General features: G+C 36.6%; 1 protein-coding gene across 7 annotated transcripts in view; it reads right to left on the bottom strand.

Annotated features, from left to right (window-relative positions):
* CARMIL1 (capping protein regulator and myosin 1 linker 1) overlaps nt 1-22,243 on the bottom strand; it is a 262,957-nt gene that overhangs the window by 55,158 nt on the left and 185,556 nt on the right. For all 7 annotated transcript variants that reach the window (XM_016140897.2, XM_036235257.1, XM_036235261.1 and 4 more), the window contains 3 exons: nt 21,631-21,729; nt 13,643-13,771; nt 12,811-12,942 (listed from right to left, as the gene is read on the bottom strand). In XM_016140897.2, coding sequence (XP_015996383.2) covers nt 12,811-12,942; nt 13,643-13,771; nt 21,631-21,729 — 360 coding nt within the window. The remainder of the gene's footprint in view (nt 1-12,810; nt 12,943-13,642; nt 13,772-21,630; nt 21,730-22,243) is intronic.

Here is a 22,243-nt window from a genome sequence, read left to right as displayed (position 1 = left end):
AATGTGAGCTGAGGGATCTTAAACAATTTGCCTGAGATGGACAAAATGGCTGGTAAGTGAAAAGGATATTGGCATCAGTGTTAGACCTAAATTTGAATCCTAAGCTCAGTGACATTGGGCTGAGTTACTGATCTCTCCATTTTACTTTCCTCATCTATAAAATGGCAAAAAAAAAAAAATGTTCTTGCTTCCTAGGATTATTAGACATTAAATAGTTTTACATTTGTAAAGTGTTCAGCATATACAAAAGTTCAGTTTGTCATAGATATTGTCAATTGCCTTTCAAAGAAGCTACTCTTAATGGTAAGATTCCAGTTTTTGAAAGCCAGGAGTGCTCTATTACAACTGAGTATGAACAAGGACTAAGGTAGCATTATTATGGAAAGAGTAGTACAGTGGCCTGTCTGTTCACATATTCACACGCAAAGCACAGTCCCACTAGTCAGAGCCCTCATGGCACTGTAGGCTGGGCAGTTAGAGCAGCAGGATGTTTGTTTATAAAGATCTTCCAGAAAACAGGAGAGGAGAAGTGGGAGGGAGACACTGGAGAAGTTCTCAAAAGCCACTTCTATTTCGACAGTGTTCTGCCCCCGCTATAACTGACTAATCACTGATTAAGAACATTATTTGAAGAAAGTGGCAAACAATGCAAATAAGGCAGTGTAAGACAAATGGCATTCAAATAAACACACTCCGTTCCAGATCGAGCACCCATCCAGCACTGCTGATAATAAGCTGTTTGGATTCTGCCATGTTCATCGACATATCTGTGACTTTTTGGAAGGGCCCCTGCATGACAGTGCTAATTCAGGTGGAATGAACCCTGGACTGAAAGTGGGGAGGCCTGGCCTCCAGTATAGGACCTGACATGAAATTTCTGTGGAGTGTGGAGTAGCGTTACATAAATAACCTTTGCAGATCTCCACACTCTCATCTACAAAATTATTTCTAAGGTCACTTTCTGCCCTACAAATCAACGGCTGTATGACTTTGCTCCTATAAAAAGGAATTTTAGCCTGCTGGAAGCATCCAGTGCAGTTAGCTCCCTACCACCACCTCTGGTCCAACACTAACCAACAATATAATTAATATAAACACTTTAGGAAATAAATATTTCATCCATGATTTTCTTTGATCCACATAACAACTCTTTACGTGATGGTAGATTTTAGTAATTGCATTTTACAGATGAGAAAATTGGTACTTGGAGGAGATAAGTGGCTTGCTTGATTAGAGGTCACTCGGCTGGTTACCAGAAGAAATAAGATAGGGACTCAGGCCCTCTGTTTCCCACTCTTGTTTCCTACTCTGCCCAGGGACCAAAGGAACATCCTTTTCTTTTCCCTCAATTACCTACAATTTTCATTTCCTGTCCCCTTGAGTCATTGGCACCTAAGGCTGCCATGGTGGACTTCCTGGTGACAGGGCTGATAGAAAGGAGAGAACGAATGACAGGATAAATTTACAATGGAACTCCTGACTACTTCTTTGTGCCAAGCCCCCTGCTCAGGTCCTTAAGCAGCAACTCCTAAGTCCCATGGCCCTCTGCACACTTGACCTTATTCTTCATCTGTCCTTCTAGTGGCTTCAAATTACTACATACATTCTGATGGTTCTCGACCAAATGTTTATCTATAGTAACCTACATAATATATACAAAAACATATAATACAGTCTATTAAGCATTTTCGCCTGGATATTCTACCATGAAATGGTCAATTGCAACATTTTTTTGTCCTTCCCTGACTCCTTGCCCTCTAAACAATAAATACAACAGCAAAATTAACCATCCTTACAAAGATTTTATTGGGAGGTACGGAGCCAAACAAGGTCAGAAATTTGCAAGTCTCCCTAGACTTCACCCCGCTCAACTTCTACCATTTCTCTCTAAAACATATTAAATTTACTCTTGGATGTTTCCTCAAAAGTGCAAATATGTCAAAAATATTATTCATTAGCACAAGAGACATCCCTGAAACATTTAGTAACTGCTTAACTTCCCAGCTTCATTTCTTTCATATACCCATATTCCCCAATTTAAAAGATATAGACCGTAATGATAAACTTATCAATTTCTCTTTGTAACATGAAGCCATACGATTAAATGCATACACGTTTGAAATTATGTAAGTCTGGCAAAATTGGACCACTTAATGACCTACTTTATCTGTATTAATGCCTTTTTAATATATCACTTTGGAGTAGGAGTATTCTTTCTGGTGTAGAACTGAACCTTGTACTGCAGGATGTTTAGGATCATTGTCACTTGCCCACGTCACCTACTGTGACAACACAAAATAACCCCAAACACTTCGTAATGCCCCTACAGGCATGTAGTACATCCCATGGTTTAGAGCTTCTGTTTTAGTGGTTACACTAGAAATTTTAACACGCATATACCTTACTTCACGTCTAAGGCAGCACCATCCCACAGAACTTTCTTAGATAATGGGACTATCAGTTGCTGTCCAATCAGGAAGCCACTAGCAAGTCAAACGTGGTCAGAGCAACTAAGAAACTGAATTTTAATTTAATTTTAATCAATTTAAAATTAAATGATCACATCTACCTAATGGATAACGCACTGGACAACGCAGGTCTAATGTTGATCTTTTTCCGAATAAAGCTACAACATTAAGATCCTTTTACTCACTCCTAACCATCTGATAGGACCCTTTCTAGTATTTCACTTGTATTTTTTTATTTTATAGCACAAATTAGGCAGTTATTGTTTCATATCATCGATGATTTTCTTTACTCAGTTTACCCTGCTCATTATTCTGTCTTGCAGCTCAGACACTCCTTTTTAAATAAATTTTCCTTTGTCCTAGGTATAGCCTTTATTTTATTTATTTTTACTTTTTTGGAAATGAAATAAATATATTTAAAGCAATGAATTTTACACGTACTCTATGTATTAGTATAATTACGTATTCTTATATGTCAAATACATCTCTTAAGATGTGCTTTGTTGGGGAAAGGATTATTTAAAACTGACACAAAATCAGAGAAATAAACGTCTTACACAAATAGAAAACACTGACCTTAAAAACTTACAAGTGATAAAAAGGTAATTATATTCTTCCATAAAAAGTAAAAACAATGATAAATTGATTTATAATTAAAACAAGTTTTCTGAACTGTGAGAAAAATCATTAGAGAATTAGAGTTCTGTTTGAAAAACAAAGTTAAAAAAGGATCTGTAATACATTCAACTTGCATTCTTTGCTATCCACACCAATATACACGAAAGACAAAAACTCAAGCCATGAATGAATTCACAGCTGAAGCTAGTAGTCCACAACTTTCCCTCTGATGGAGCCAACACTGCTCTCACTGCCCGATATCCCCTGTACATACTAATTAGAACAGAACAAAGAAAGCACAATAACCATATTAAACTATTGTTTACAGAAGAGAATACATTCACAACAATATATTTTCTGCCCCTCCTACTCCTATTCACCGAACTCGAAATCATTTGGGGAAATGTGTAAAAAATAGTTTAATAAAAACATTAGATTCTGAAACTAATAACAAATTAAAAATTGTTGTTTACTAAAAAAGTATGCAAAAACTTACAATTCATGTCTTTGTATATAAAATGTTTTTTTTCAAATGTTTAAAAGATAGGAGTTATCCATTTGTGTTAGCAATTAAAATAATGGTGGAACTCCAAATAAAAGTAATAAACATATTTGCCTCCTCAATAGTAATTTCACTAACATTAATTCTGCCAATCATAGCATCCACATATAATATTTACAAAAGTGAGACTTACCCACATAGCTATAATTTCATATGCCTTTATCTCTACAGTAATCCCAAGAATAACATTTACCCACTTTGCACTTGCTGGTTGCTTTACTCAGAATCCATATATGAAGCTACATCTTTTTTACAGCTTAAAATTTTTCTTTTTAGTGCTTTACACTATTTTTGGATATTTGGAGTTAATAAGCTGAAAAGAAAATAAGTTCACATTTTCCTTAGCTTAGAAAAAGCCAATAGTTATATGTCCCCAGGCAAACCCACTATGTAAAAAAAGGAATACATTCAAGATATTCAAAAATATCAAGGGCATGATTTATGTTTTGAGATCATTACAATAACTGTCTTCCTAAACTAGATTAGAAGCCAACACATAATAAATGCAAAGGTCAAGTGTGTTAAAATAAAATAATATCTGATTTTAATTAATGCTCAATTAAGAAGTATAATTGCTATTCTCTGGATAGAGGTGCTAAGGTAACAATGTTAAATCCATCAACGAGAGAACTGTCAGTTGACCACCAGCCTAAACCATACCTGAGCTATGAATTCCCTCACAATTTGAGTTCCTATCCTTCATGTGCACTGGTGTGGGTGGCTGTGAGTTCATCCAAGTTGGGATTTGTTGAGCTTCTTGAATGTCTTTCATCACATTTGGGGGGATCTCTAGCCATGATCTTCAAATATTTTCTCTCCTACCCCTCTGGCCTGGGCAGGGTGTAATCCCCTCCTCTGGGGATGGTGCTGTAAAGAACTCTCACTATGCTCTTGCTTGCTGGCTCTCCTTTAATTTTTCCATCTTTACTGAAATATAATAGACAACTAGTTGCTCATATTTACACTGTACAATTCAATGAATTTTTTACAATTATAGTTGGCATACAATAATGTATCAGTTTCAGTTCTATAGCATAAAGATCAGAGATACATATAACTCACAAAGTGATCACTCCACTAAATCTAGTACTCCTCTTCCCCTTACATATTTATTACATTATTAACCAGCTTCCCCATGCTACACTCTACATCTCCATGTCTATTTTGCAACTATCCATTTGTACCTCTTAATCCCTTTGCCTTTTTTTTTTACCCCCAATTCTCCTCCCATCTAGTATCCCTCAAAATATTATTTGTATCTGTAAATTTATTTCTGCTTTTGTTGTTGTTTTGTTTTTTAGATTCCACATGTACATGAAATAATGCGATATTTGTCTTTTTCTATCCAGCCCATTTCATTCAGCACAATACCCTCTATCTAGGTCCATCAAGGCAATATCTTTTTCTATATCCTTCCTATCAGTTTCTATGTGTCTTTTAATCTAACGTGAGTCTCTTGTAGGCAGCATACATGGGGATCTTGTTTTCTTATCCATTTGGCCATCCTATCTTTTTGGTTGGAGCTTTTAATTCTTTTCCATTTGAGGTACTTGTTGATATACCATTCTTTAATCCTGTTTTTGATACATGTTTTTTCTTCTTAAAGAAGTCCTGCCAACATTTCTTGTAATACTGGTTTAGTTGTGATAAATTCCCTTAGCTTATTTTTGTCTGAGAAGCTTTTTCTGTCCTTTGACTCTAAATGATAGCTTTGTTGGGTAAAGTAGTCTTGGTTGTAGATTCCTGGGTTTTCATCACATTGAATATTTTTTGCAAAGCCCTTATATCCTGCATAGTTTCTTTTGAGAAATCAGTTGCCAGTATTATGGGTGCTCCCTTGTAGATAACTAACCGCTTTTAAGAGTCTCTTTTTTCATTTAATCTTTGGCATTTTAATTATAATGTGTCTTGGTGTGGGTCTCTTTGGGTTCATTGTTTGTGGGACTCTCTGAGCTTCCTGGGTTTGTATGTCTATTTCCTTCATCAGTTTAGGGAAGTTCTCCATCATTATTTCTTCAAATAGCTCTTCAGCATCTTATTTTCCTTCAGGTACCTCTATGACACATATATTTTTACACTGAATTGTGTCCCATAGGCTCCTTAAATTATTATAGTCTTGGCTTCTTCTTTCCTTGCCATTCTGATTGAGTATCCTTGGCTTTCTCTACATCAGTGGTTTGATCCTCTTCTTTATCCTCTGTTTATTTCCTCTAATATCCTCTTGATCTCAGATAATGTGTTCTTCATTTCTGACTGGTTCCCTTTTATAATTTCCATTCCAATTTTTATGTTTTTCATCTGTTAAAGTTCTCACTGAGTTCATCTACACTTCCCCTAAGTTCATTGAGCATCTTTATAACCAGTGTTTTGAACTCAGCATCTGTTAGATTGTTTGACTCCATTATTTCTAGATCTCTGTTCTGTTCTCTCATATGGTTTCTGCTTATTTTCCCATGTTGGCTGCCTTTCCATGTCTGTTTCTATATACTAAGCAAAGCTCTTAAGTCTCTCAGTCTTATTAGTATGGCTTTGTGTTGTAGCTGTCCAGTGGCACAGTCCTGAGAGCAGTTCAGCTGCAGGCCAAGTTTAGCCCCAATCTGTGCTACTCTGGGGCTACCTGTTATGGTTCAGCAAGCAATCCACAGATGCTGTGCTTATAGTTGCCTCAAAAGGCCACACCAGAAGCTGAGGCCAGCCACCACCAGTGTGAGTCTAGGCGCTGCTCAGTAAGGGACACCTAAGTCAGGAAATGCCTGGATGTGGCTTGGGCGGGGCTCCGATTTGGGGGAGGTAGAGTTTCAGGGAATCCCCTGGGCAGAGCACCTTCTGTTATCAAGTTTGATGATGTCTTGGCTATGGTGGTGCTGAGTCCACACACTAGAAGTGAGGAGGGCTCACCAGAGGAACAATGGATACCACCGGCACTTTTGTACAGAGTGACTTGGCTCTCACTCTAACAACTCAAGTGTCCCACTGTAAGTCCCTGGTGCCCCCTGAGCAGTTAAACCAGCACTGGGGCTCAGAGTGAGCAGGTCCATCACTGTGAAAATCTGCTTGCAGATATGGCCCTATTAAGAGGCGTCTGGCACTGCCGCAGCCTCTGTCTCACTTAGTTGCTTAGGACCAGGCAGCCTCACGTCCACACCCAGTCCTACCTCCTTCCATTTCAGGGTGATTTCTTATTTCGATTCCTAGTTGTAGGACTTATTCATCTAGATCCCAGGTGATTTTCCTTGCTGTTTGCTCCTTGTTTCTGTCACAACTTTGATTTGGTTGCCAGAGGGATGAACAGAGCCTCTATCATCTATACCATTTTTTTTCGACTCCTTGTTTTTCTTTTTTTTTTTGAAATTTTTATTTTTTATTATCATTATTATTTTAGGTATATTCTTTAGATGTTTATTTAGTATAGTCTAATCACAGTAAACCATCTCAGTTTGGGGGAGGATGAAGATGTCTTCATTTCGTCCTCATTCTTTTTTTTTTAATTAATTTTTTTATGGTGACATTGGTCAATGAAATCCAACATGTTTCGGCTATACACTTTAACAGCAAGGCGTGCACACACACATTGTGTGTTCATCTCCCATAGTTAGGTTTCTTTCTGTCACCACATAGTTGAACTCTCTTACCTCGTTTACCTTCCCCCTCCCCCCTCCTCCTTCCCCTCACCTCCTGGTAATCACTAGTCTACAGTCCATGTCCCTGAGTCTCTGTTTGTTTGTCCTGTTCATTTGTTGCTTTTAAGTTTATATCCCACACATAAATGATATCATGTGATTTTCAACTTTTTCTGTCTGGCTCATTTAGCTTAGCATGATTATCTCAAGGTCCATCCATTCATGTTGTCGGAAATGACAGTATTTCATCTCCTCTTATGGCTGAGCAATATTCCATTGTATATATGTACCACAGTTTTTTTATCCAATCATCTATTGTAGGACACTTTTGGGTGCTTCCATGTCCTGGCCACTGTGAATAATGCTGCCATCAACATTGGTTGTGCAAATATCTTTTCATCATCCTCATTCTTAAAAATTATTTTTATTGCAGGGGTCATGGACTGGTACCAGTCTGTGGCCTAATAGGAACTAGGCCGCACAGCAGGAGGTAAGCATCTGGCAGGTGAGCGAAGCTTCACTTGTATTTGCGCTAGCATCATTGCCTCAGCTCCACCTCAGATTTCAGGCATTAGATTCTCATTGGAGCACCACTCCCTGGTGCCAAAAAGGTTGGGGGCTGCTGCTTTACTAGATAGGCCACCTCCAAGCCACAGATGCTGGTTTATTGGATATATAATCCTTATTTTTACACTGTAAATTCTCTCAGATGTGTAAGTTCTCTCAGATGTGTGAAGAAATTTTATGGTCTTTTGGCTTCCATGAACTGTTGAGATCTGAGCTGTACTGTTGGCCTTAATATTACTCTTTGTAAAGTGATATGGCTTTTCTTTCCCTCTGGTTCCTTTAAAGATCTCTTTGTCTTCAGTGTTTTTCACTTTTCATTGTGATGATTCAAGTCATGGATCTGCTCTTATCTATCTTACATGAGTATCATCATTCTTCTTGAATTGGAATATTCTAGATGAATAATTCATCCTTGAAATTCTCAGCTACCATTTCTTCAAGTGTTGCCTTCTGCTATTCTCTCTTTTATTTGCTTCTGCAAATCTAAATTAGGCTTATATTAAGATTTCTCACTCTACACATTTCTTAACTTTTCTTACATATTTACCGTTTTGTTAGTTGATGTTATATTGTCTTCAGACAATATGCATTGAGCAGTCCCTATAATGGAAATGTGATAATCAGATTTCATTTTGTAGTATCTTCCCAATGAAAGTTATGAGGGTCTCTGTTTCTTAATTGTAAAAATAACTAACAGTACTTAGAAAGCCTATGTAAAGTTTATAAAATAAATTTAACGAAAATCCTTAGCATGGGAGCTACACTTGCACATTCTTGCAGTGAGCCAGTGACTTGCTGTAATTCATTACGGGCAAATACAACTTCCATACTAAAGTGCTCTGAAATCTTTCTTCCTTTTTTGCTTTGTAAAATATAAAGTGTAGGAAAATAAGAAAACTCAGAGAAATCTTTTGGCTAACCTAGTTTAATAGTTTCCAAAATCCGGCCTACACCGCTCATGCCTCATTTCCTTCATTAATCTGTTATTTACCTGTGAAGTATTTTACCATTTTAAGCCCTAGGTGAAATCAAGAATTTCCATAGCTAAAACGAGCACTTTAAAATGCAAATCCGGAAGAAAAAAATGAAAGTTTATTCTATGTTAAACCATTCAAATCTCACTTATTCATCTACTGTTACTCTAGGAAGAAATGTTAGGACCGAAAAAGGAAAAACAATGGGAGAGTGTCATTTTAAAATACCTAAAACAGGCCAGTCCAGGGAAAATGTCACCTCTTCTAAAAGGAGGAATCTCTCTAAAGTTATTGCTTTCTTTTCCACCAGAGAGTTTTGCTAAAAAGGCTGGATCATCTGGCCATTTCTTTTGTTCTTCTGAAATACTTTTTTGAAAGAAGGCTCAAAGAGATATTTAAATTTATTCTCATTCGATAGTCAAACTATCTACTGCTGACCACGATACAGGACAACTGAATATTAAAGCTGGAAAGAACTCCCTGATTATCTTGACACCAAGACAATCCTGCACAAGGAATCTCGGAAGTTAGAAGACTAGCTTAGCACAAACAGCTAGCAGCAAACCCAGGACGCAAATCCAGGCCTGCAGGTCTCGTGTTTTTTTATTCATTATAATAAAGACTTATTTTTATAAAATAATCCATCCACTTTTGCTAGTATAACAAATTTTAGAGAATCTGAGAAATAGTAAAAGAATGCTTTAACCAGAAAAATTTTATACTAGTAATAAAATAAATATGAATCATAGTAGTTTAATAACAAACTGAATATTTCATGTAGTAAAAACACATTTTTTCCTACACAATTTTTAAGAAAATCAAGGCCTAGAAACTTTATATAGACAAATTAGAATTTTTAAAATAGTAAAGTCATGAGCACTTTTCAGGTAAACTGGAAGGAAACAGGAAATAAACAACCCATAGTCTACTGAAAATAGTCTACTATATCCAGTTGAAAGGGAATTAATAAATAACATTTAATTAAAAGTTGTGTTTGAAGATTTGCTATAGTTCATGCCTGCCAGACAACCCCGAAAGGAAAGGAACTTGAAACTCAAAAGAACTGAGAGTAAAGAAACCAAGTGAGTGGGGAATATCAAAAACAGGTCATTTGGGATCCTAGGACCTCAGAGACCATGAGAATGACAGAAAAGCCATAACGCTGCAAATAAAAAAGCTGTAATGAATGGAGAACACTGGTGACACTGACAAGGGGTCAGAAAGGTCACCGTCAAACAATGTGGGGAATGTCTATTTACAGAAAAATATTTTTGTTGCCAAATATATTTATATTATTTCAGGCTTTTAAAAATTCAAATGGCTTTTATGTTAGACCTTTGCCTTCTACTATCTCCGAAGAAAGGCTAACAAGAGCTAATTCCAACCATTTAGTGCACTGAGAAGGAAATGGAGCAAAGGCACAAGTGAGAACTTGTGGTTTAAAATAGTCGGAACAAGTGACAGCAGGGAAGTTCCTGTTGCAGTGTTTTATGCTGATCTAAATGCCAGCCAATCCTTAGTATGTAAGAAGTTCTTATAAATACTGTAAAAGGAAAAAAACAGGCAATAGATACAAATATGTAATTTACAAAAGAAACACAAATGGATAATAAAATTGCTTGATGCATCATTGGTTATTTAAAAAATCCAAAAGATGAAATAAGATGGTGCTTTTAACCCATTATACTGATAAATATTAAAAGGTTAATATACTTAGTAATATTGGTGAGAGTGTGGCAAAACAAGAAATTGTCCACACTATTGGAGAAGTTTGTAAATTCATACAAAAGTATAAAATGTATATAGCATTTGACCTAGGAATGGGTTAATTATAGGCATTTACCATAACAGAATTAACCAGAAATTAGAAAATAAATTATACTGGCTGTGAGATAAAACATATACTGGTCTGTGCCCCCAGTTCCAAACACTGAGCTCCTGAAACCCTTGTAATTTCCTGGGTGACAGAAGTGTCTTTAGTTCTAATGAGGTGACTCTGGGTGTGTTCCTGGATGAAGGCTGGTCACCAGAAAGATCCAGCCATGATTAGAAGCTTGGAATTTTCAGCCCCATGCCCCATTCTCTTGAGAAGGGGAAAAGGCTGAAAATGTATGTGATGAAGTCTCCACTAAAACCCAAATGTCCGGGGTTAGAAGAGATTCCTGGTTGGCGAGCATGTGGAGGTGGTGGAGAGTGACATACCCAGAGAGGGCATGGAAGTTTCACGCCTCTTCCCATATGTGCTGCCCTAAGCATCCCTTCCATCTGGCTGGTCATCTGTATCCTTTATTATATCCTTGAACAAACTGGTAAATGTAAGTTTTATGAACCACTCTAGGAAATTAATCAAACTTAAGGAGGGGGTCATGAGAACCTCACATTTGTTGCCGAATGGTCTGAAGAACCAGTTACTACCTGGACTTGCAGTTGGCATCGGAAATGGGGGTGGGAGTGGGGGAGGGAGGTAATCTTGTTTGACTGAGCCCTTAACCTGTGGGTTCTGATGTTATCTCTAGGTAGACAGTGTCAGAATTGAGTTAAATTGTAGGACACCCAGTTAATTGCTTGATGGGTGAAAACTCCTACACCTGGTGACCAGAAGTGTTGGAAGTGAAGTGTCCTGGGTGAAAGAAAAGGAGAAACACACAGAGGACTGAGGTTTCCCAATACACTGGTAGCCATTAAAACAATGTTGATTACTCACTGATTGAGAATTGTATTAATATTATACTGAACATAAAAACATACATATAGTACGATCACATATCTGTAACATTATATGTAGACATAGAAAGCTTGGAAATTCAGTAAAATGTTAAGATGATGCTATCTGTGATTTCAAGTGATTTTTACTTTCTTCTTTTGTATACTTGTTAGGACCATTTAAATGTTAAACAAAGAGTAAGTTTCAATTATTACAGTCAGAAATAAGCAACAAAGATGATTGCTTAAATGTGTATACAACTATCTATCTTATATATTTCATCCTTCGTGGAGGATAAAACAAGTGCCATTAGCTAACAAATGATCTGGCAGAACTCTGTACCAACTAATTAGTACTTTTTCTAAGGTCCATCTCTGCTAGAATGGATTCAAAACAACCATGGTTAAATAAAATAAGAACGGTACACAGAATCTCTATTATATGCATAGAAAGACAGGGGATTAAACTCCTAAATAATCCACAATATTTTCTCCCTCATTAATTTAATTTACAGAGTAATCAGACTGTTCCAAAGATATAACTGAGTTGCACATCAAATCCCTATGAGCTGCAGTGATGTGTTGTCAGAAAAGAGCTGATAATTATAGAAATTTAGATAGTTTTTTTTTTTAAGCCATCTTTGAATAAGCAGACTGGAAATGATGAAAAATTTCTGAAAGTGACATTTTTCTGGTGTAACTGGTTTTTGGAGTTACCTTAAGAAAAAGCTGGTTTTAGGTTACTCTATTCACTTAAATTTCAGAGACCTTTTTTCAGCCAGGAGCCTACAGATAAATCTCTCCTGCTGTGCGTGTTTTGTAAGTTCATTCTAAATCCTTTTGCTGTTTGGACCAGCTCCTTATAGCTCTATTCATATGGCACACTGTTCATATAAGCAGCGTCTAGAACTATAAGCACAGTTCTTGCCATATTTCCCATTTTCTAAATCGAATGTAGTAAAAGAAGATATTTTTTCCTAGAGCAGAATTCTCTTTCTGATCTATAATAGAAATCAATCATTCTCTTATTAGTGGCAACCTGTCATGCTAATTACATTGAGAGACTTACCATCAAAAATAAAATTGAATTTCATAGGTTTTATTTGATCTCATTATGTAAGAAGTTACTCCAAAATTTATAAATGAAGCTAGAAAAGACACAGTACTCAATTTTTACTACATGTGCATGTGTGTGTAGGTACGTGTATACACACACACACAAATCTATGAAATGTATGAAATGTTCTCATACATAGTTAAATCATAAAAATGTCATTTTCCAAAATAACTAAACAAACCTTTAGCTGTTCATCCACGACTCTTGTAACTTCTCCAGCCATTGATTCCAGGGTCTCCTGAATTGGACTGGATAGTGAGCTGCCAGCTCCTGCCCAAGACGCACCACCAACATGGTATAAATTTGGTAACAACTGTAAGAAAAATAAAAGGCGCCTCTCCATAATTAAAGAAATATTTAAATAAGCGCCAAAGTCCTTGCAGAGTTAGTAAAAAGGGTAGAGAAATATTATTACAGATGATCTATTCTTGACCAAAGGTCTTTTACACAGATTAGTAAACTAAGGTCCAGCTTTGAAACCACAGGAATGCTGTATTACACCTTTGTGCCTTAGTGTCCTCATCTAGGGAATGAAAGTAACTGACTTTTGCCAAGGTTCTTCCCACTCAAAATATTCATTGAGTGTGTGTTTCTAGTCAGGACCAGATCCCAGTTAGTCCTTTCTCTAGCAAGGCATACTTTGGGGACCAAACTCTAATTTAGAGAAGCTTCCTTTTAGAGATGACAGATGGGAGTGTCATGAGATCAGCTTGCAAACAGAATAACATTAAATGGGTTTTACTCAGTTAAAGAACAACTACCTCTCAGGCATAGGGACCTGACTATGTCCTTTGTAAATCACATCAGCCCTCTGCCTTTTAGTCTACATTTGATTACCGGTAATTAGTACAGGTACAGAGAGAAGGCAAAGATTAATTCAGTTTACTTTGCCATTTGTCAGCAACCTTGGAACTGGGAAGAAAGGTATACAAAGTTGGAACTAATTTCTAAAACTGAATTTAAAGAGCCTTTTTATTACATAAGACATTCACGTAGCCCGAAGTGAAACTCACTGTTTTAGAGTTCTTAGCATCACGCATGAGCCTTTCTGCCAATTTTAAATCTTCCTGGACAGCGTCTCCCCCATAATTTCGCAAGGAGTTGAGATGATCTTGTACTTTCACACATATTCTGTCAATCATCTGCTCCACACCATGAAAATGACAGCAAGTGTCCCGATGAGCACAGCCGATATTTAGATAGAAAGAAACACAGAATGAATGAGGATGATAACTTCTAACTAAAATTGTTGAGAAGGTAGCTTATAGCCCATTATTAATTTATCTACTCATATAAAAAACCTTTGGCAACATCAACTCCAGAAAAGCACTGAAGAGATTTTGGTCCCCTTTCCTGCTTTAGGATATACAGCATGTAGAACAAAAGTGAACTCTTCTTGATGACTCAGAATCCCGTAGCTACTCAGTGACATTTTGCTAAATAGTAACTGTCCTTCACTAATTTTTATTGCCTACCTTCTAAGTGTCAAACAGAACGCTAGGTACTGGAGGAGACAGAGGCATAAAATGTGCCATTCTGAGGCTGTAGAGATGACTACAAAATGATGCCCATAGCCAGTTAGTCTCAGTATCTTGGAAATCAGAAGATCCCTGAAAATTAATGTTTTTTTAAATCAATTCAATTATATCAGGTAGTTTTCAATATATTAAGAGCCACTAAAAAAATAAAAAAGGCAAGTTAAGGTTTTATTATAGTAACATAGGTAATAATAAAGTTAATAACATTTCGTTTCTATTCCGTTAAGCTACCTCTCCCTGGTTAATTACACATGAATCACTTTAAGTTGTTCCATGGATTTAAACATAAAACCCAAAGGGAAGTGGTAGATCACTACTGGAGACAAAAATCAATACAGAAAGGTATTATGCTTTTATAGTGGTATTCACAGAGAGAAGCAGGAAGAAAGCTAAGAAGTCTAAAGAAAAAGAACCACAGTTTAAAAAGTTTCTTCAATATTTCAATAAGAGCTGCAAGTTATCTATTTCATGTTCTTAAGAAATTATTAGTTCTCCAGAGACCTTATATATCAAGAGTCCCATCCCACCTGATCACTTTGGCAGAGATGACAGTCTAATATTTCTTATTTAAATTCACACTTGTCTACTTATTTTGAATTATCTGATATAATAACTATAGGAAGCCAGTCAGCCGTCCTCCCTCCATAAATTCTACAAAAATAGAAACTACTACACTGCTCAAAAGAGTTGCACTTTCACTACAGAGCCCATGTCTGCTTGCTGCTGTATCACCGCCTCTCTTGCCTTTGTCTTTTATGAAATCAGGCTCATAACACCTAATCTATGATCTCCTAGTGTATGAAAAAAACAATCCAGTAAAATAACACCACTCAAAGTGCCTGCTCCTTGACAAAGGGCCAGCAATGCTAATGTTAATGTATATGCAGAGCAGCTCCTATTACTATAAAATGCAATGAGGCTACATAAGTGAACTAGGTGGAGGTCCTCACAGGAAAGAGAAGTTATATGAATAAACCTTCTCATACTGTATTGTCCCTTTCACTGCAATCCAAGCTCCCGGGCAGGGATCATGTCTTACCTTTCTGCATTTACTCAATGCCCTGCCGAGAACTAACTCTATGTTTTTCAAATCTTCTTAATTGATATAAATTCTAACTCATCTAACTATTGTATTGATCTGTGCTTCTCAAAGCAAAAATAGTCATCAATAATTCATATCTTACCAAGAATGACTATCTAATTTCAAGAGAAAAAAAACTAACAACATACTAGGAAAGAAACTGATATATATCTGAGGACATAAAAGACTCATTTGAGAGGTGTGTAGATGTGGCATTATAAATTTATCATCTTTAATAATCATGAGACCGAGAAGCATTCACCAAGAAGAGAGGTCTTAAAAGAACTTTGAGTGACCTTTAAATGAAACTTTCAAAAATCACATCCAAATGAAACATAAAAATTTAGTTCTTCAAGTAAGACAGAAAATACCACAAATCTCAGATTCTTCTGAATATACACTTGCTAAAGCTTAGCACAGCCCAAGAGATCACATTCGGATTTTACAACTAAAGAGCTCAAGGCCCAGAAAAGTTAAACTATTAAAGAATGATTACACAGAGGGCAAGTGAAATTTCTGAAAAAAGGAAATCAAGGGTTTTGGCTCTCTGTTAATAATTCAAGCCCCTAAGGTACCCAAATGTGAAAAATAAGAGAAACTGCAATCTGAAAGACTGCCGTCTCCTGGGTTATCCCATCAGGAGACCTCAGCGTGGATGACTGCTCCCTGCTCTTTAACCTCCCTACGTCACCCTAATCCTTTGGCGCCCCGGTTTTCTAAAGCAACCCAGAAAAGTTGTTAACTGCTGTAGTTTGAGAAGCCCACTTCCCTCCAAGGAAACATGTTCTGTCATTCCTTGACATAGTCTTCTTTATTGAGTCCTAACCTGTCTTCTCACATCCTTCCTGCAGGTCTGTGATTCCCCCTGAGGACTCCCTGAACAATCGCCTGCTCTTGTCCATGTGTTGGTCTTGCACACGTTGGAACATAGCTATCTTTTCTTCTCTAATCTTTTATTCAGGCTTAACATTCCCAGTTCTTTTTACCATTCCTAGATACAGTTCTGTGGTCCCTGCACCTTCCCCCACCTCAGGTTACTTCTCTGAATGCTCTCTTCCATCTACAACCCTCATGAAATATGCTCCCCTGATAAAACAGACTGTAACTCCGGAGAAGTGGACTGGTGAGCTGAACACGGCTATCACATTTCTTACTGCAGAAAGTACACTTCTATTAACAGGTACAAGTCAAATTGGCTTCTTCGGCAACTAAATCACACCTCAACTCATATTACACTTGCTAATGACAACTTGAGACTTTTTTGAATATACTGGGCTGCAGAACCCAAGAGCGTAAATCAGAACTATTAGCAATAAATGCAGTCTTTGGTTTCTCTTGTTACAATGATCTTCAGTTCCAGCAAATAGTTTATTTGTGGAAAACTTTATCTTTCTCCATGTCTATTTCTTTATTCAATTCAAGAGAAATATATTGAACACCTAGTATTGCATGGGATATAGTCCTGAATAAGACACACCCCTTGCCACCAAGCAACTTAAAAACCTAGAAGAGGAAAGAAATAGTCAAAATTAAGAGTAACACTAGATTTAAAGTGCTATATAATCTAATAGCTACAAGAACATGCATATTTTATTTTGTTCATCGCCAAAGTTCCATACCCTACAATAGTGCCTGCCATATGACAGACCATTTTATAAGTGTTTATTCAATGAATAAATGAAAGATAGAAAGTTCTAAAAGATTTCGGCCAAGGAGAGATCACATCTAGTTGAGGCTGAAGGTAGCTTTTGAACTGGGTCCTGAAAGATTTTGGTGGATTGAAAAAATGGATTTTTAAGCAAAAGAATGAACATAAGCAGTGACACATGCAGATACTTGTGACTCCTATTTATTTCCTGATTAGGGACAGAGGAACCTGGTTGTGAGCAATCAGATTGGAATGCTAGGTTAAGGCAAGATGGTGGGAGACTCAGATGCAAACTACAGAGTCTGCGCAGGGTGCAAGGCACAGGGCGTGTGTTCCCAGCTCCTTCCACACCTGTAAGGGCCTAAAAGTCCCCTCCCCCATAACTCTCATTGTGACTCAACTTCTCTGATACAAAAGAGACACATAGTTCTTGTCATACTTGTAAAAGAAGAAGTAGGAAGGAGTTAATAAGCAACCTTAGTAAGAGGGCTGGCAGTAGAAATGGAAAGAAAAGAACAGCTGCAAAAGACACTTCGATGGTAAATGGGGACGACATGGCAACCACTGGATGAGGAAAGCAGATGGCTCGTCCTAGGCAACTCCACAGGTTCTCTCCTCAGTAAATGATGATGTCACTGAGAGAAATGACCAAATCAGGAGTTCCAGGGGATTAGTTTGGTCTTAGTGACCCTGATATCTGAGGGGGCCATCTGGGTATAGATGCTGAAAAAGTAGTTGAAAAGATGGGAGTTTCTGGAAAGAAAAAGGTACCGAGAAGAGACCCAGGAGTCATCCACAGCTGAGAAAGTTAAATTGGTAGATGAGATAGGCAAAGGAAAAAAGCACCGAGTGCAAAACTTAGAAAAATGGCTGCATTTGGAAGATGAAGGAGAAAGAGTTGTGCAGAAAAGAGACAGATGAGACAAAGGGACAGTGAAAAGATATTCAGAATGACACATTGTAAAGTGAACCAAGGATTCTTAAGAAAGATGCGGTGATAATAATGATGATAAATCATGATAATAAAATAATAGCGGCAATGAACATTAATGTTTACTGTTGAAGAGTCAAGTTTGCATGCATTATTTCATTTAACCCTCATAGCACCTCTCAGTCATCTCCATTTTACAGATGAAGAAATCAAGGTTTAAGAGGTCAGTAAATTCACAGGGACAGGGAAGAGCAGGGCTGTACTTAAATCTGGTCATCTGACCCGAGAGCCCAAGTTCCTAACTTCTACACTATATTGCCCCCTTCTTTCCTTGGAAGAGGAACAGGGAGAATGGCTCCTGGACCTGGTGACCATAAGACCAAAGAGAGTCATTTCAGCAGATAGATGGGCAGAGGTCACATTTAGAAAGATTACAAAATTAAGAGGGTAGCAAAGAAGTCATGAAAACAAGTATAAAAATCTGCATGTGAAAGGAAGGAAAGAGAAAATGCTGAGTAAACAGCTCACAGCTCTAGGGAATAAAATTTTCTTTTTCTTTTTTAAGGGTAAGAAGACTTAAAAGCAGAGAGGCTGGCAAAACTACAAGCCACTCTGGGCCCGTTTTTACAAATAAAGTTTTGTTGGAACAGCCACACTCATTCAGATACACACTGTCTACAGCGGGTTCAGCTACAAACTCACAGTTGAGTAGTTGCAACAGAGACCACACGGCTGCAAAGCCTAAAATATTTACTACTTGTTGTTTTTTTGTTTTTGTTTTTTTTTTTTTTTACAGAAAGAGTTTGCTTACTCTTGATTAAAAAGGATTTAAGATGAAAAAAAATAGATCAAAAGCTCAAAAGCAGAGGTGGAGTGTTGAATCTTACAAAGGTCTTTCCTAAACCAAGGAAGAAGACAGACAAATACATGAACAGTTATGAGATTCAATGAGTCACCTGGAATGAGGACTGGCTAGGTGGTTGACAAGGACATTAGTCATGGAGGGTTTGTTTTTTCCGTATTCAGATTTTTGGGAACTTTAATAAGAAGTTTTAATAAAAAGGAGATAAAATTCTCCGAAAGTGACTGAAACTATTAAACTGTAAAAACTGCTAATCATAATATCCTGAGAAATCCCCAAAGTGAAAAGGTGGCACTATATTTACTACATAATGACTTAATTCAGAATGGTGCTACCCATGAAGAATTAAACATACGTCCCCTGTGTATAATTTTCTCCTGATTGAGAAGATGTAACATGCTTTTAAGAAACAGTATTAAAGGTTGCTGCAGTAATTTTGGGAGGATGGGCAAAATTCCCTATGCATGAGGAAAAACGTTGGAAGGAAATAGTACTAAGAAAAGCTTGCATTATGGGAACTCATAAAGGAACCCAAGGCAAAAGTTCAACATAAGATGTGAGCACTCTCACTGCTTTTAATGTTAAACACTAAAACCAGGAAATAACAGGAAACCATAAAGCACTAAGCGAATATTAGTCCCTGCAGGACAAAAAAATTAAAATTTTAAGGCACAGATACGGTCAAACCCATATTTTCTTTCTCAAAACTCCCTGTTACTAGTATTCATAATTATTTTTCACAGCACTTATTGCTTTCTGTTTATATAAATAACACATGTTGACTGTATTGTATTCAAATATTGTGAAGTAAAACTGTACCACCTGCATAGGATATGCATTTTGATGTGCACCCTTTCACAAATCTCTATGCATATCCACACAGTCATCCGTGTAATTTTACCTACTTGGAATATTATATATGATGCTTTTATTATGAACATCTTTAATTCTCTTAAGAAACAACAACAACAAAAAATTAAAATGGCATCTGCCCAAGGTAAGAAAATAGTGCAAAGCACACAAGATGGTCTCCAATTACTTTCTGTACCAGTCATTTCCTTTCAATCTGCTGAAATAAACACTTTTTTTGACCTGTATTTTTAGTTCTTTGGTGGCTTCCATTTTCAATTTAAATAGTAGAGTTATTTTTATATTTTTGATTTATAAATTATAGAAAATAGCAGTTGATTCCATGAAATAAAAACTTAAAATTCAGCATATTTACACTCACTTTTTTTCCTCTTCACTCCTATTTTACTTAGTTCATTACTTTTAAATTAAGATTTCCAACATTTACATTTTTATGTAACAATAATTAGGTTTCCCCTTTTTGTGTAAGTTGATATTAAAATTTTAAACCCATTAAAATGCAGTTGCAGAATTATGATTATGGGAGCCTTAGAGAAAGAAATGAATTCTACGTCTTTTAATCCTGCAGCTCAATACAAATTGTCCCAAAATGACAATTTTTAAAAGCTTTAGTTCAACTTTTATAACTTTTATGACTTTATTTTTTCTAGTTTTTTATTTAAACCTCATATTGTATACTTTCTTCTTTTTCTTTGTTATGCTAGAGAAACTCTTCAAAAAAATTTTTAGTATAGAATATTTGGGGTGAAATTTCTGGGTCTATTTCTGAAAATACCTTTATTCTGCTCTCACATCTACTGATAAAATAGCTAGGTAAAGAATTCTTGGTCCAAAAATAAATCCCCCGCTAATCTTTGATGACATTAATTGGCTCATTTGCTTCTAGTAACTGAGACTGATGTTAAGAATTGGTTCTAGTTCCTTTGTAAGACTGCCAGTTTATTGTCTTTGGAACTCTATGAAGATTTTTTTCTTTAGTCTAGATGTTCTGACCAGGATTTATCTAGGTGGGTCTTTTGCCCATTTTGATCAATTTCACTGGGGTCATATCAACACCAAGACTTGTTTGAAATGGTTTTCTATCATTTTCTTAGGATTAAATTTTTTTATTATCTTTTCAAATTTTGAAGTTCTCAATAGAAAGCTATTGGCCATTTGGAATCTATTCACCATTTTGACTCTTTTTCCATCTTTTTACTATGCGATAAAGATTTCCTCTACTTTTCCTTCCAGAGGAATAGCTTAATTTGTACCCTAGCAGTTTAATTCTATATCACAGTTATATTTTTAATCGCTAAACATTGTTTCTTATGCTGTGACTATTCCTTTTCATAGCAGCCTATTATAATTTTATAGACATAATATTTTCTCAAGTTCCACTAACTCAATAATTACAATTTTTTTTTCTTTTAAAGTCCTCTGTTGTACTCAGAATTATCTGACCTCAGTTCTTTGGTTTATGTTGCTCTTTCTTTTACATATGCTATGAGTTTTCCTCAAATACCTTATGATCCTTGGGTTTGGTTGATATTTTTGGAGGAAATAGTCAACACTTTATAAAAATCATTATAATGCTCTTTTCCTCTAAAGTTGAGTAGAGAGAAGAGAAAAGCACTTGGGTTTCTCTTCAGCACTTAAGTTTTAATTAATAGTCAACAAATTCTTCATTACTCAGAAGAATCTGGGAATTTGTTCCCTACTCATGATATGTGAGGGAGCAGAGAGAAAGGAACAGAATGTCTCCAAGAGAGCAGCGTAATGACTCTCCAATTTTATCATCTGCAATCATGGGTTCTTAATGTTCGTAAGGAAATCTAAAATATACCTTACTGACAATCTTAAGATATAAAATCATCAACAATTAAAAGTGCATATTTAGCATTAGAATTAGCCTTGCTCTACATAGTCCCCCAAACCCTACTTATATTTGTCAATTTCAGAAAAAAAAAAAAAAAACACAAAAACCAGTTCTTATTGTCCCACTAGGAATGAGTCAAATAATAAAGTCCTTCACGCTATGCTCTCAGAAGGGTCAGTTGAGAGTGTGTGGAAACAGATCGTGCCCTCTCACCTGCTGTGTGGTGCTGGTGACGATGCCTTGCTGGAGGCGGTAGGCCTGCTCCTGAAGGTACTTTCTAGTCTCATGATTCCGGAGCAGATAGTTTTCTATCTGGAAATTAAGCACATGTTTCTCTCAAGAACACATTTCAACTCAGCAGAGAGTAAAGTTATCAGTGAAACAGTCAGTTGCTGAACTTAAAACCAAAGCACTAATTCACACATCCTGCAAGTACTTTGATGCCATAAAACATATGAGGTGGGGAAACCGGCAATCACTGAGTAGCATTATTGGTGTTTTTAGTTAGAAAGTTAACTAGCGGGTAACTGGAGTAATTTTTATGTGACTCTAGTGAACAAAGACAAGGAAGTGTTTAATTGACTGTAAGGTTGGAGACCCCACAGCAACTTTTCATCACTCTCCTGCACGCAATCTCAGTTCTTTCTCTCTCATAAATTTTTAACCACTAAACAGCTGAGAAGTTAATGAATGTCCCCAAGGGGTATGGATGATACTCTGAACCTCGCAGCCAGTGGTAGAATCCACCAGCACTTAGAAAACTCCTTAAGGGGGGGTGGGGGAGAAGGAGCAAATAGATACAGCATTTGAAGAAATACAGGCTGGT

The sequence above is a fragment of the Rousettus aegyptiacus genome, unplaced genomic scaffold (assembly GCF_014176215.1).
Source record: "Rousettus aegyptiacus isolate mRouAeg1 unplaced genomic scaffold, mRouAeg1.p scaffold_m13_p_17, whole genome shotgun sequence".
In the NCBI taxonomy this organism is placed as follows: domain Eukaryota; kingdom Metazoa; phylum Chordata; class Mammalia; order Chiroptera; family Pteropodidae; genus Rousettus; species Rousettus aegyptiacus.
This window is presented reverse-complemented; position numbering and strand designations above follow the sequence as displayed.